This window comes from Leucoraja erinacea, chromosome 10, assembly GCF_028641065.1.
Source record: "Leucoraja erinacea ecotype New England chromosome 10, Leri_hhj_1, whole genome shotgun sequence".
Lineage (NCBI taxonomy): Eukaryota > Metazoa > Chordata > Chondrichthyes > Rajiformes > Rajidae > Leucoraja > Leucoraja erinaceus.
Genome location: NC_073386.1, coordinates 47524392 through 47538569, shown reverse-complemented (window position 1 = coordinate 47538569; position 14178 = coordinate 47524392). Strand labels below are relative to the sequence as shown.

General features: G+C 45.5%; 1 protein-coding gene across 2 annotated transcripts in view; it reads right to left on the bottom strand.

Moving 5' to 3' along the window:
* LOC129701136 (testicular spindle-associated protein SHCBP1L-like) overlaps window positions 1–14178 on the bottom strand; it is a 44326-nt gene that overhangs the window by 9302 nt on the left and 20846 nt on the right. For both annotated transcript variants that reach the window (XM_055642150.1, XM_055642151.1), the window contains 2 exons: window positions 7262–7480; window positions 1957–2062 (listed from right to left, as the gene is read on the bottom strand). In XM_055642150.1, the coding sequence (XP_055498125.1) occupies window positions 1957–2062; window positions 7262–7480 (325 nt within the window). The remainder of the gene's footprint in view (window positions 1–1956; window positions 2063–7261; window positions 7481–14178) is intronic.

The following is a 14178-nucleotide window of genomic DNA, read 5'->3' as shown; positions in this document are numbered from 1 at the left end:
TGACTGGGAAACGGTTTCCTCCTTATCCTACCCCCCTCCCCCACATAGAAAAACGAAATAAATCTCCAAACACACTTAAAAAAAAGACTAAACATTAAAAAAAAGATAGAAAAACAGACAGACTGTAGGCAGAGGCTGCCATCAATGCGGTGCCCCTAGTGTCGCACCTGACCATCAAGGCTGAGCAGGTGAGGAAAGAGCTGAGCAGACTCCGTCCAGGGAAAGCCACGGGACCCCGATGGTGTCAACCCTAGGGTACGCAAGGCGTGTGTCTGCCAGTTGTGCGGAGTACTCCAGCATTTCTTCAACCTGAGCCTGGAGAAGGTTCCTATGATATGGAAGACATCCTGTCTGGTTCCTGTACCAAAGAGGATACATCCAAGCTCCTCCAATGACTATAAACTGGTGGCGCTGACTTCACACATCATGAAGTTCCTGCAGAGGCTGGTGCTCACTCACCTGTGACCCCTGGTTAAACCCTACCTGGACCCCCCGCAGTTCGCTGTTGTGTGCAGGGGCAGCAGGGTGAAGACCGCGGACGCCAGTAGGATTAACAATCTCTTCAAGAAGGCTGGCTCTGTCCTGGGGCAAGGTTGGATTCATAGGAGGTGGTCAGACTGGGTCCACCAAGATGCAGTACAGAACGCCACAGGTGATCCTTCTTCCCCGCGGCTATAAAACTCCTCCCCCTTCTGTCGTGGGGTAGACTGACTCCCTCCCCCCCCCCCCATCTTTGCACATCCACAAACCTTTCCACTCGTCACTTTAATTTCATTTTGTGTTTTATGACTGTTGGCAGATCAATTTCCCTCCTGGGATAAATAAAGTTCTATTGTATCATATATGCCATCATCATTCATATTTTTCATATGAGGAGGCTAACGAAAGGAGCAGAGGGCGTGGTAGAAGATTGTTTTTTGGGACTGAAAGTGGAGTGCTTCAGGACTGATGCTGATCCAATTGCTGTTTGCTATCTATAAACTATTTGGATGAGCAACGCATGATTAGTAAGTTTGCAGTTAACAGTAAAATAGGTGATCGTAAACAGTAAGATGGTTGTCAAGAATTAGTGAGAAATGACCAATAGCTTTTCTCTGTACTTCGGTACACGTGACAATAAACTAGAAATAACTAACACTTAAGGGCACAGCTATAAGGTGAGAAGGGAAAATTTTAACAGAGTGCGGCGAAGGCCTGGAACGCATTGCCAAGGCTAGTGGTGAAGGCAGATACGATAGTGGCGTTTGAGAGGCTTTCAGAGAGGCACAAGGAAGTGCAGAGAATAGAGGGATAGGGATCATGTACAGGTAGATGAGAATGTTTAACTAGGCATCATGTTCAGCACAAACATTATTAACTGAAGGCCCATTCCGGTGCTGTACTGTTCTATGTTCTTCCTTTCCTCCATGCTGTTTTGTCTTCATTGAAATCATAATGTTCCACGTGTTATGAGGATTCATTATCTCATTCAGTGCAAACTCAGAGATGAATTAAAAATCAGCAGTTCTGATGATTACACTTCCAAGAAATCAAGATAAGCTATAAGCGTAATGCCAAGCTAGAATTAATTAAAACAAGTGAAAATGATGGGCATCAGCCATTCATTAAATCTTGCAGAATTGATAGTGGAAATTATTCAAAGCAATGCAGATGAAATAGAAGTCAGTGCTCAAAATGTAATCCTGGAAATGCATCGTGTTGCGAAGTTCAGAGATGTTTAATAGATTTTGTGTGAATCACAAATGCGTTAACTGTTTAGAAGATCAGAATCAATAGCATGTGATTGCATTTGATCATGATATTTGAAAAAGCTACTTATAATAAATTATTTAACTTTTTGTGTCAGAAACATCAATGATTAATGATGCACAATACCAGGGCTGACATTGAACACTTGTAAGGGACAGACTGACAGATTTAAATAGCTGGTAATTGCAACAAAGTGAAATAACTCACCATGTCAGCTGTCATCATATTTGCCACAATATGAGTAACAACTTTTCCAGAAGGTCTTTGCCCTTTCCTGCGTCGTAGTATTCGTGGGAAGAAAGGTCCATGTGCTCTGAAAGGAACATTAAGCAAATTAAACTGCTTTAACTCCATAGCATTAAATATCTACACCAATTTTTTTACCCAAAGTTACATTACCTTGTTATGTAAAATATTTCTTTATGTGAATGAAAATAGGTAGGTGTGAAGAGTAGCTTGGAGATTCTGGGTGGAAGATGAAGGTAGCAGCTGTGAGCGGGGAAACAGATTGCTTTGGAGGTGAAGTTGAGTTGATAGGGAATTTGGATCTCCTACAATGGGTTGAAGCAAGGAGAAGTTGAGTAGGAAGTTCATGATTATTTGCTGGGATGGGCACAGTAGATTGAGTGAGTCCACATGAATCAGGCCTATAATCAGATTCTAAGGAATGGTATGGAAGAGGGGCGATAAAGGAGAGTGATCAGTTAGTTAGTTTAGACTTTAGAGACACGGCACGGAAACAGGCCCTTCGGCCCACCGAGTCCGTGCTGACCAGCGATCACCCCACGCACTGACACTATCCTACACACTTTTACTAAAGCCAATTATCTTAAAAATCTATTCCTTTGGAGTGTGGGAGGAAACCGGAGCACTCAGAGAAAACCCATGCGGTCACAGGGAGAACGTACAAACTCTGTACAGACAGCACCCATAGTCAGTCTCCCAGTGACTGCATAGGTTTTCTCTGAGTGCTCCGGTTTCCTCCCACACTCCAAAAAAGTAGATTTTTTGAAGAAATCTCCTTTTGAAGAAATCTACCTTGGTATGAAATTTGAGGGAATTAGGATTATTATGTCTTTTCAAATTTTAGTTAGTGACAAAGTCAATAAGATTTTTATTGCAATTGTCTTCACAGTACAGCAGAATCCATAACCTAATTGTTTTATAGCCTTGTTAATCCTTAAAAAAGCCCTCCAGCCCAACTTGCCCACACTGACCAAGATACTCCCTACACTAGTCCCACCTGCCTGCATTTGGCTCATATTCTTCTAAATCTTTCCTATCCATGTACTTGTCCAAATCTCTGACTGTCGTGATAGTATCTACCTCAACTACCTCCACTGGCAGCTCGTTTCATATACCCACCCATCACTTTGTATGAAAAAGTTGTCCCTCAGGTTCCTATTAAATAGTTCCCCTCACCTTAAACCTATGTCCTCTGGTTTTTGATTCACCTACTCTGTGCAAAAGGTTCTATGCATTTACCCTATCTCCCTCATGATTTTATACACCTCAAAAAGATTCCCTTCATCCTCCTGCGCTCTAAGGAATAAAGTCCTAGCCTGCTCAATCTCTCCCTATAGCTCAGGCCTTTGAGTCCTGGCAACATCCTTGTAAATCTTCTCTGCACACTTTCCACCTTAACAACATCTTTCCTGTAACAGGGTGACTAAAACGGAACACCATGCTCCAAAAGTAGCATAGTAAAAATATTCATACATTGGTTGTTCAGAGGTTCTGTTAAAAAAATCTTTAAAATAACTGCGGGTCCACAGATATATTATGTGGCGTTTGCACTAGCGATTAACTCAATATTACTGAGCAGGGAAATAAAGTCAGACGATAGAAGAATCATTGGGGTCAACATTAATCTGTAACAAAAAATGATGAGAGATGGAGACACAAGAGACTTACGACACCCTTTTCTCCCCCAGACTCATCTGCCAATCAACCTCTCCTCACCTGGATCCACCTATCACTTGCTAGGTCTTGCCCCACACCTGCTTTACCTCTTTATTTCAGATATGTCCCCTCTACTCCATCAGTCTGAAGAAGGGTCCCGACCCAAAAGGTTTGTAATTTCCTTCCACAGGTGCTTCCTGACTGCCGAGTTCTTCCAGCACTTTGTTTTTTTGCAGATGAGAAATGGACATGATTAATTAAATTTTCAAAAAAGGGACTGAATCAATTTCCATAATGTGTGGTTGCTTTGCATAGTTAAAACAAACAGCAAGCACAAAACTAGTGGTTTGCCATTTAAGAGTTATCAATTTGAGCATTACTCCAAGTTCTTAAATGCCTGTGGAATCTTGAAGAAGAGTTTTATTTTCTCTGTTGAAGCAATGTATTCAAGGTGCAGGAAGAAAAGACCCATTAAGTTCCCAAAATGTTCAGATACTACTGTAAAAAATTACTGGTGCAGTATATTTAAAAGAGAAAGGTGGCATGTTTTCACACAAAACTAAACCAAACAAAACTGGCAAACATGCATGGCAAAAGATGGCCATGTGATCATAATATGCATTATGTCCAGGATCAACCTGCAGTATATAAATAAATGGAATGAACTCTCCGGCATTCCAAGGTTTTATTTTCCTTCACATTATTCCTGTTTATTGCATTGTTCCACATGACACTAGTTTTGCACTAGCAACACCAATATTTTCCTTCCCTGTGTAATTATATCTTTGGCCAAATGGAAAATTATAAGATTTCTACATATTCACATGCAGGACTGTATTCGAGTGGGGGCGCTGTCCTGTACGGCTGCCAGTCCTGCAGCTGTCCGTTTTTTTCACTTCTTTTTTATTATTTTTAGTACGTTAAAGTGTGTAGTCGGGGGGTCTAATCTTTTTATGTGTGGGGGGTGGTGGGGGGAAGGGGGAAACTGCTTTCTCAAGTCCCTACCTGGTCGGAGAGGCTGCCTTCCTCCGAGCAGCACCTTCGACCTCTCCTCGCGGCCTACCAGCGGGTCCAGCGACGTTTCCTGAGGGGACCTGGCCAGAACGTCGGCTTTGGCGGTGGCACAGCGCTGGAGCGCTATCGCGGAGCGGGCGATGCCTTGCCTCAGTCGCCGCGCTGGAACTCCAGTATGCTGGGACCGCCAATAAAAACATCATGGAGCCGCGGTTCTGTGGAGCGGCCAGCTGCGGCGCTGAACTTTACATCCCGGAGCCTGGGATCTCTCGCCGAGATCGCCAGTGTGTGAAGCTTCGTCCAGCGCGGTCTGTTGGCTTGTGAAGCCGCGGTCTCCGATAAGAAGGCGGCCGTTCCTGGCACCCAAAGCCGCTGAGGGTTCTCCCGACGCCGGAGTATCATCATCCGGCAAGAACGGCCGGGAACATCGGGCCCCGTAACGGCGACTGTGGAGGCCTCAATAGGCCCGACTCTGGGTGGACAAGAGGATGGGGACTGGACTTTGTGCCTGGGGAACCATTGTGGGGGGATGTTTTTATGTTTTAATGTTAAACTTCTTGAATGCTATGTTGTATTTTTATTAGTGTGCTGCAAGGACATCTGAATTTCCCCTGAATAAGGGGATTAATAAAGTATAGTTATTATTATTATGGCTGTTTCCATTGTGTTAGGGTTCAAAATCTAGAGGCCTCAGTATTGAATTAACCTTGCAACCAAGCATTCATAGGCCACTGAGATGGAAAATTCAAACACTTCCAAATGACGGAAGACATTTCTCCTCACTTCAGTCCCTGATGTAGGATTTATGACAGGTTCTCGAATCTCCTTTCGGGGAAAAGTATAATTAATCATCTACATGTTTTAATGATGGCATTGGATGACTCTAGTGAAACAAACAAGAATCTTGGTGTCCAGTCTCGATTCAGAGGAGTTAATACAAGCTGAGTGCACGGTATAGTTACATGTTCAAGCAGCCACGCTTTATCTTACTAATCATTGCAAATAGTGAGAAAGTGCAGAATTCATAGATACAAACATTACGGCAGTTTCGAGAAGAGCAAGAATGTTTACATCAAACAACAGTTGCATGCTATATGACTGAATTCATGATGTGACAACTTTGTTTCAAAGAGCCTGCGTGGTAATGTCAACAACATCTTGAATATGCGGGAGTTCTGCAACCTGTGTGAAACTATGAGTCTAAACTAGCTGTTTAGGGATATTCTTGGAAGAGCGATAAATGATACATCAATTGTTAATTTATTTAAAGTATGAACGTTAGAATAACTGAGATTATCGATTTCTCATAAGGAAGACCACATTGATCCAGATTTAAAGAGGTTGAAGGGTATACTGGCATTGATGGCACTGCTTTCCTATAGAATTAAATCCTTTGTTGATTGAGACCTCAGGCATGTTGGGCTGGATCTGTTGCACTCTATTGAAAAGTTATGGACTTTTCCAAAAACTTGCATCCAATCAATATGCAAAACTGTAAGAAAATGATTACAAAACCACCAGAAAGATACACCATAAAATAGTTGAGCTTTCAAATAAATAATGTTTCAGATAAGTTTCAGATAAGATAAGATATATTTTCAGAAGAAAGTACCTGCTCCTGACTTGAATATGCTTATGTGCTTTATGAATTTCAGAGGTATATTTTTTAGCTATTTGGGATTATAATCCCTGAATAATAAGGACACTTGCAAGGTATCAGTAAAATGTTTGGTAGGTACAGGGTTTATATTGACTGCTTGCTTTCAAGCTTGAGTTTGAGAGTAAATATGACAACCAAGAAAATCCGATGAAAGGACCCACAATACCTCTACTCTTTGCAGAAGGCTCATCAGCGTCTCTTCTTCCTGAGGAATAATAAACAACTGCTCTGTCTCCGAAAGGGTGGTGAAAATTGCCCAACGCATCACCACCGGTTCCACGCTCCCCCTCCATTGAGTCTGTCCAAAGCAAACACTCTGCGGAGGGCGCTCAGCATCGCCAAGGACTCAAAACAACATTGAACTGACTGGCGGCTGTCACTCAACCAGAATTAACTTATTATTTAACAAGGGAGAAAAATGCAACGATAACTGTGATTTTCTAGGATCGGAGTTCGTTCGCTCGTGTGTCAGACGATGGAGCTTCTAGGGTAGTCAGAGAAAATCAATAGAGAATTTCCACGTTGCCATTATGTAATCTATAAAACGTTCAAAGTTGACAAGACAGTGGGGAAAGGATAGAAAGTTTCACAACAACATACATAAAGAGGAACAGAAGCCAAGAATAATCTTGTGTGAAAAAGGAGTTGAAAATGATACCTCAGAAATAAGCTTTCAGTTGGTCAAGTGTGTGCCAGTGCAATTCTGTACATTGGTCTCCTAAATCCATTACTCAACTGAGAACCTACTGACATTCCTCTTTTTCAAATGGTTACCAAATTTCTTTTAAAGTAATTTATATACGCTAATGCAATAATTGTGCAGTGAGCAAGGGAACGATTATTGTAAAATAGGAGTAACAAAATACAAATTAAGTTTTCAACATTTGATTTAGGATTAAACTGTTACATATTGAAGATGTATTTAGATGTTACTACCTAAGACGCAAATCTTCCCAGATTTTTAATAATCCACAAATCATTAGGATCTCATAGTATTTTTTCCAACATTCCACTGCTTCAGCTGCTGATGGGTCTTCTCTTATATTGCTCTGGTACTCAATCAGCTCTACACGTTTGTTCCTATATTTTTCCAGAGTTCTTTTAAATCTTTGGCCTACAGGGCCTGGTATTGTACCGTCTTGAATATCATAAAATCTAAAAAAGGTTAACAAAGATCAATCGGTGAATATATGCAAACAAAAAATAATATAACACAGCAGTTTAACAGCAGCTTGGTAAAATCTGCTTGCCACCATATGGTCACTAACAATTACAATTATTCCCCATCTGGTAGCATTTAAAAATAAATCAGATCTAAGTTACAGTTCAATGGAGAATTTATCCCAGTACCTAACTTCAAATTATGAAATAGCTTATACAGTTGTTACATTTAAAAATAAAATTCAGCATAAATTTTTACATGAACTTGATTGGTACCAGCACATACAGTAATCTTGTAAGAAGCACACTGAGTTTTTATATTGTTGGCTACCATTTTCAAATGAGGATTTTTACAATGTGTTACATGTTAGTTAAATGCAGCTGGGAACTGCTGCTTTGCAGGTAAGTCTACTTGAGATCTGTGGGAGCCATTCAAACAGGGAGAGTTCAGGGCCAATGTATTAATGCAAAGACAAAATTAAGGCCAACAAGTATAACAAAGACCCAAGGAACTGTAGATGCTATAATCTTGAGCAAAACTCAAAGTACTGGATGAACTCAGCAGGCCAGCCAGCTTCTGTGGATGGAATGGACAGGCAGAATTTTGGGCTGGGATCTTTCTTCGTCTGTTGCTCCTCTGAAACATTGCCTGTCTATTTCCTCTACAAATGCTGCCTAACTCGCTGAATTCCTCCATCACTTAATTTATTACTAATAACTGGAGGATGAAATCAGTATTTTGCTCCCTTTGTGTCTCTTTAAATGTACAAATGTATTGCTGGTCCAGATTCTTATTATCATCCAAATGGTTGTCTATTATGAAACAGCAGCAGAAAATGTCAGAACTACTCAGCTGTGATCTGTTTCTGTATATTTTGTTTTTGATTCAGATTTACATAATAATCATAGAGCCATAACAGGATGGCCCAACTTGCCCACACTGCTCAACATGTCCCATCTACACTAGTCCCACCTGCCTGCGTTTGACCCATATCCCACTAAAGCTGCCCAATCCATGTAACATGTATCCATCTCTAATTGTTTCTTCAACATTGCAATAGTCTCTGCTTCAACTACTTTCTCTGGCAACTTGTTCCATACACCCACTACCCTTTGTGTCAAAAAGCTACCACTCAGATTCCTATTAAATCTTTCCCCCTTCACTTTAAACCTATGTTCTCTGGTTCTTGTTTCCTTTACTTTGATGAGCAAGAGACTCCGTGCATCTACCCAATTTATTCCTCTTATGATTTTGTACACCTCTATAAAATCATCCATCCACCTGCGCTCCGAGGAATATAGTCCCAGCATGCTCAACCTCTCCCTATAGGTCAGACCCTTGAGTCCTGGCAACATCCTCGTAAATCTTCTCTATACTCTCCAACTTGACAGCATATGTCAAGTGGTGCCCAGAACTGAACACAATACTCTAATTGTGGCCTCACCAACGTCTTATATAACTCCACCATGACCTCCCAACTACTATACTCAATACTCAATGTGTCAAAAGTCTTATTGACCACCCAATCTACCTGTGATGCCATCTTCAAGGAACTATGTACCTGCACTCCTAGATCCATCTGCTCTACAACACTCCCCAGAGCCCTACCATCCACTGTGCATGTCCTGCCCAGGTTGGACTTTCCAAAATGCAACACCTCACATTTCTTTGTATTAAATTCCATCAACCATTCTTCAGCCCACCTGGCCAAGCGATCAAGATCCTGCTCCAATTTTTGACATCCATCTTCACAATCTGCTACACTACCCATTTTTGTATCATCTGCAAACTTCGAATCTTGTCATGCATGTCTCATCCAAATCATTGATATAGATGACAAACAGCAATGGGCCCAGCGCCGAACCTGAGGCACACCACTAGTCCCAGGCCTCCAATCTGAGAAGCAATTTTCCATCATTACCCTCTGTTTCTTCCATGAAGCCAATTTTCTACCCATTCAGTTATCTCTCCTTGGAATCCATACAACCTAACCTTCCAGAGCACCCTACCATGTGGAACCTTGTCAAATGTTTTGCTGGAGTCCAGAGCAGGCCTTAAGCTGATTGGACCGATTGCTCCCAATTGGGCCCCGCGCCTAAGGGTGGCCCCACGCTCGTAATCCAAAGCTCCGCTCTAGGATCTTTGGAGTAATCTACTCTCGGCTCGGGGTAAGAGAGGGTAGATGTGGAAGGGGGTGTGAGGGGGAATGGAGAAGGGGGAGAGGGGGAGGTCCCCCATGGTCCCAGGGCAGCGCTCCCGCCCTTCAGTCGCCGTGCTTCACGCACACAGACCCGGCTCCACCCCTCTCTCTCTCTCCCCGGGGAGACGCGGTGAACAATACAGGGAGGGCCGGGCCGGGATTTGGAGCAACGTTTACAAACCTCGGTCTCAGCTCACATGCGTTCGCCCGGACTCCGGCATCCGCTCCCGCCGCCGACCCTCTCCCTCCCTTCTCCTCTTCCCTTCCCTTCTTCCCTCCCTCCCTTCTATCCTTCCCTCCATCCCTTCTCTCTTTCCCTCCCTCCCTTCTTTCTCTCCTTCCTCTCTCTCTCTTTTCCCTTCTCTCCTTCCCTCCCTCCCTTCTTTCTCTCTACTTCCCTCACTCCCTTCTCTCCTTCCTCCCTTCTTTCCCTCCCTCCCTTCTCTCCTACCCTCCCACACACACACATATCGCACAGACAACTAACACACACACATCACGCACAGACAACTAACACACACACACACACAACTAAGTTAGGATGGTGTAGAAGCCCAAAGGGTAGGATGGGGCTGAAGCACAAAATTTAATGCCTGGACTGGTTTTTCGCCAATAGTTATTGGTTTGCCAGGCGGCGTCACACACATTAACCACCACCACACAGACACTAACTACCCCCCCCCCCCCCCCCCCCCCGCACACACGCTACCTACCCCTCTTGTTAATATATTAATATTATTAATTCGCTCCTTTTACCCCCTAACCGCCCCATCCACTGGCGCAAAAGCCCCAACCCGCAGGCACGGCTAGAGGGGGGGGGGGGGTAGAGAGTGAGGGCAGAGAGAGAAGGGGGGGCGGGGGAAGAGGGAGGGGGGGAAGAGGGAGGGGGGAAGAGGGGGGGGGGGGGGGGTTGTGGGGTGGGGAGGAGGGAGGGAGGGAGGGAAGGAGTGGGGGTGGGGGAAAGAATGGTGAAGGAGGGATGGGGGGAGGCGAGAAGGGGAGGGGAAAGAAGAGAAGGTGGGGGAAGGGAGGGGGGGGAGGGGGGGGGGGGGGGGGGGGGGGGGGGGGGGGGGGGGGGGGGGGGGGGGGGGGGGGGGGGGGGGGGGGGGGGGAGGGGGGGAAGGGGAAGGGGAGAGGAGGGGGGGGAAGAGGGAGGGGGGGAAGAGGGAGAGGGGGGGGGGGGAGGGGGGGGGGAAGAGAGAGGGGGGGGAGGAAGGGGGGAAAGGGAGGGAGGGGGGGGGGGGGGGTCGTAAGGTTTTTATCAAAGGACCTGCAAGCGGCGCGACAGGCAGCGCATTGGGTTTGCAGCGGGAGGGAGGGTGTGAGGGGCGTGACTTGACTCGCTGCGCCGGGTTTCCCAGATGGAGTAATGGCCGCCAGGCCCGCCTTCTCATCGGGTGCCCCGCGTGACGATAACAGCCGCCGTCGCCACCATGTTCTACTATCGGGCAGGGGAGACAGAGAGGATTCAGCCTCCGGTGACCGGCTGTAGCCTGCTGTGACCTCCGGTGACCTCCCGATCTGCAGAACGCTCGTTCTTTCTGCGCGTTTTGAAGTACGGGGAGTGGGGGTGAGAGGGTTGGAGTGGGCGGGCGGGCGTGGGAGTCCAGCTGCGGGAGGCGTGGTGCGATCGTACTTGGGCTGGGTGCGGGCAGCCCAAGTATGGGGCCAGAGGCAGGTGGGCCTTGATTGGTGGGCATGTGGGCATTGTGATGTCAGCAGCTGGCAAGCAGTGATTGTTTTTTAAAAAGTGAGTTTTGTGAACAATTTTATTCAAAATCTGGGGAAATAATTGATCAAGGAGTGGATTTCTGAACTCATAAGATAAATCCCTACCTACCGAAATTGTAAAAATTGCCGCGTTTTTGCGTCTGGATTTCAAGGAGATACGTTTCAAAGGCAAAACAACATACACCCACACACACACACACACAGAGTTTTAAAAGTATACTAGACCAAATGCCGACCCGTTGGGTCTGTCCCCCCAATGTATGGTTGCGGGGGAGGGGGGGGGCTGGGGGGGCATCATGCGGCGTCACACACTAACTACCCCCCGCACACACCCTAACTACCCCCTTGATAATATATTAATATTATTAATTTGCTCCTTTTACCCCATAACCGCCCTATCCACTGACGCATAGCCCCCAACTCGCAGGCGCGTCTAGAGAGGGAGGGGGCGGGGGGGCGGGTAGAGAATGAGGGCAGAGAGAGAATGGGGGGAGACAGAGAGAAAGGGGCAGAGACAGAAGGGCAAGAGGGAGAGGGGGGGGTGAGGGGGGAGGAGGGGTGGGGAGAGACGGGAGGAGGGAGAGGGAGAGGGGGGGAGAGAGGGGGGAAGGGGGGGGGAGAGGTGGGAGGGGATGGGGTGGAGGGAAGGGGGTTTAGGGGAGAGGGTGGGGGAGGGCAGGGGGGTGGGGGAGAGGAAGGGGGGAGAGAGTGGGAGGAGAGAGAGAGAAAGGGGGGAGAGAGTGAGAGAGATGGGGAGAGAGAGAGGGGGGAGACACAGAGAGAGCAAAAGGCAACAGTTCGTCACGCGTTCAGAATGTTGTGGAAATGAAGCGTGCACGTCTCATGCACGAATTCTGTCGGCAGCTCTATGGAATTCTTTAATCCTTTAATCCACAGCTAACGGGGCCTGGAGGCAGGTGGGCCTGGATTGTTCGGCATGTGGCATTGTGACGTCAAGCAGCTCGTGAGTCCGGTTTAGATTTTAAAATGAGTGAGTGGGGGAGGGGGAAGGATTTTATTAAAAAATGTGCACATAAAAATGTCAAAATTTAATGAGGAGTGGATTAGCGACTGTGAAAGTGAAATCGCTCGCGAAATGGAAAAAAACATGGAGTTTCAGCGTGTGTTTTTGGCGGATCAAGGAATCAAAGGGCAAAAATGTAATCTGAAACAATATCTGAAAATTGAATCTGACACACACACACAGCACAGTTTATTATATAGATAGATATGATATCATAGATAAATGTAGCTTAGATCTGTTTGGTCCATTAACTCACAGGTACTTTTTAAGCGCACCTTTTGATTACTTTCCATTCTACCATAGAGATATAAAGTCTATAATAGACTTTATTTGTATTTCTATGATTCTACAGACCTTGGCTGAGAACCTGAGGCTCACCAAAATTGTTCCCAATCGGGCCCCGCATCTCCTAAGGCCAGCCCTGCTGGAGTCCATATATACAACATCTACAGCTCTGCTCTCATCAACCTTTTTGGCCACATCTTCAAAAAATTCATTCAGATTAATGAGACAAGACCTCCCACGAACAAAACCATGCTGACTCTCCCTAATCAGTCTTTGTCCACCTCAATGCATGTATATCCTATCCCTAAGAATACTCTCTAGTAACTTTCCAACTACAGATGTTAAGCTCACTGGCATATAGTTGCTAGCCTTTTCCCTGCAGCCCTTCTTGAATAGAAGCACAACATTTGCCACCCTTCAATCTTCCTACACATCTCCTGTATTTAATGATGACTCGTAAGTTTCAGCTAATGCTTCTGCAATTTCCTCTCTAATTTCCCAATGTCCTCGGATATATCGATCTCGCTTGGGAGATTTGTCTACCTTCATAAGTGTCAGGACCTTCAGCAACTCTTCGACCATAATACTGACTGTTCTCAAGCCACTTCCATTGACTGCCCCAAGTTCCTCAGTCCTCTTCCATGGTAGATACTGTTGTATTCGAGGGCTAAATAACTCACAAACTACACTTGGTGTCCAGAACCCGAAGTGTATTTATTACAAGCAGATTCCCAGGGACCCTCCCTGAGGAAACATTCATTTCGAGACAGAGCCCTCTAGTGGTGACTATAGGACACAACACTTTTCCCTCCTTGTAAATGAAGGTGATAACTTTCCAGTTATCCACCCAAATATGTCCATATGCAATCAGTCCAAAATAACAGCTCAGTGAACATAACATTTATGGCTTCACAGCTGATAATCGTGCAGACACTGAGGTCTCCTCTTCTGTCGCTGAGAGCGTCGAGCGGGAATAGACTGCTCTGCTGTATGCTGACCACAATCATTGTCTTGACTGGATATTGGGAAAGGAAAAATGTCCAATTCGTCTTCTTCCTGCCCCTGTCTACTTGCAATTAGACGCCTCGCGTTCCATCTGGTGTCATCTTGGAGGAGGTATGCGTTCTCGCCAAATCTCCGTTTAATCTGTATCGGCTTGGATAGTGCGCTTGCGAGCTTATGCTGTCTGTTTGGGCAGCTGATTCGTACCCAGTAGCCGACCTGAACCGCGGCGCTCGTACTCTGCGTTTGGCATCACAGTACGCTTTCCCCTTTGCTTGTCTGTGTGCTATCATTTCACCCTCGCTTTTGTGTCTGGATTTGGGTGCAATGATGGTCGAAAAGCATTCAGTTGTGTTTGCATGTTTCGCCCTATCATCAGCTCTGCTGGCATTTTCCCAGTCAACGTGTGTGGTGTGGATCTGTAGGATCGGAGGAGGAAATGGATTGAC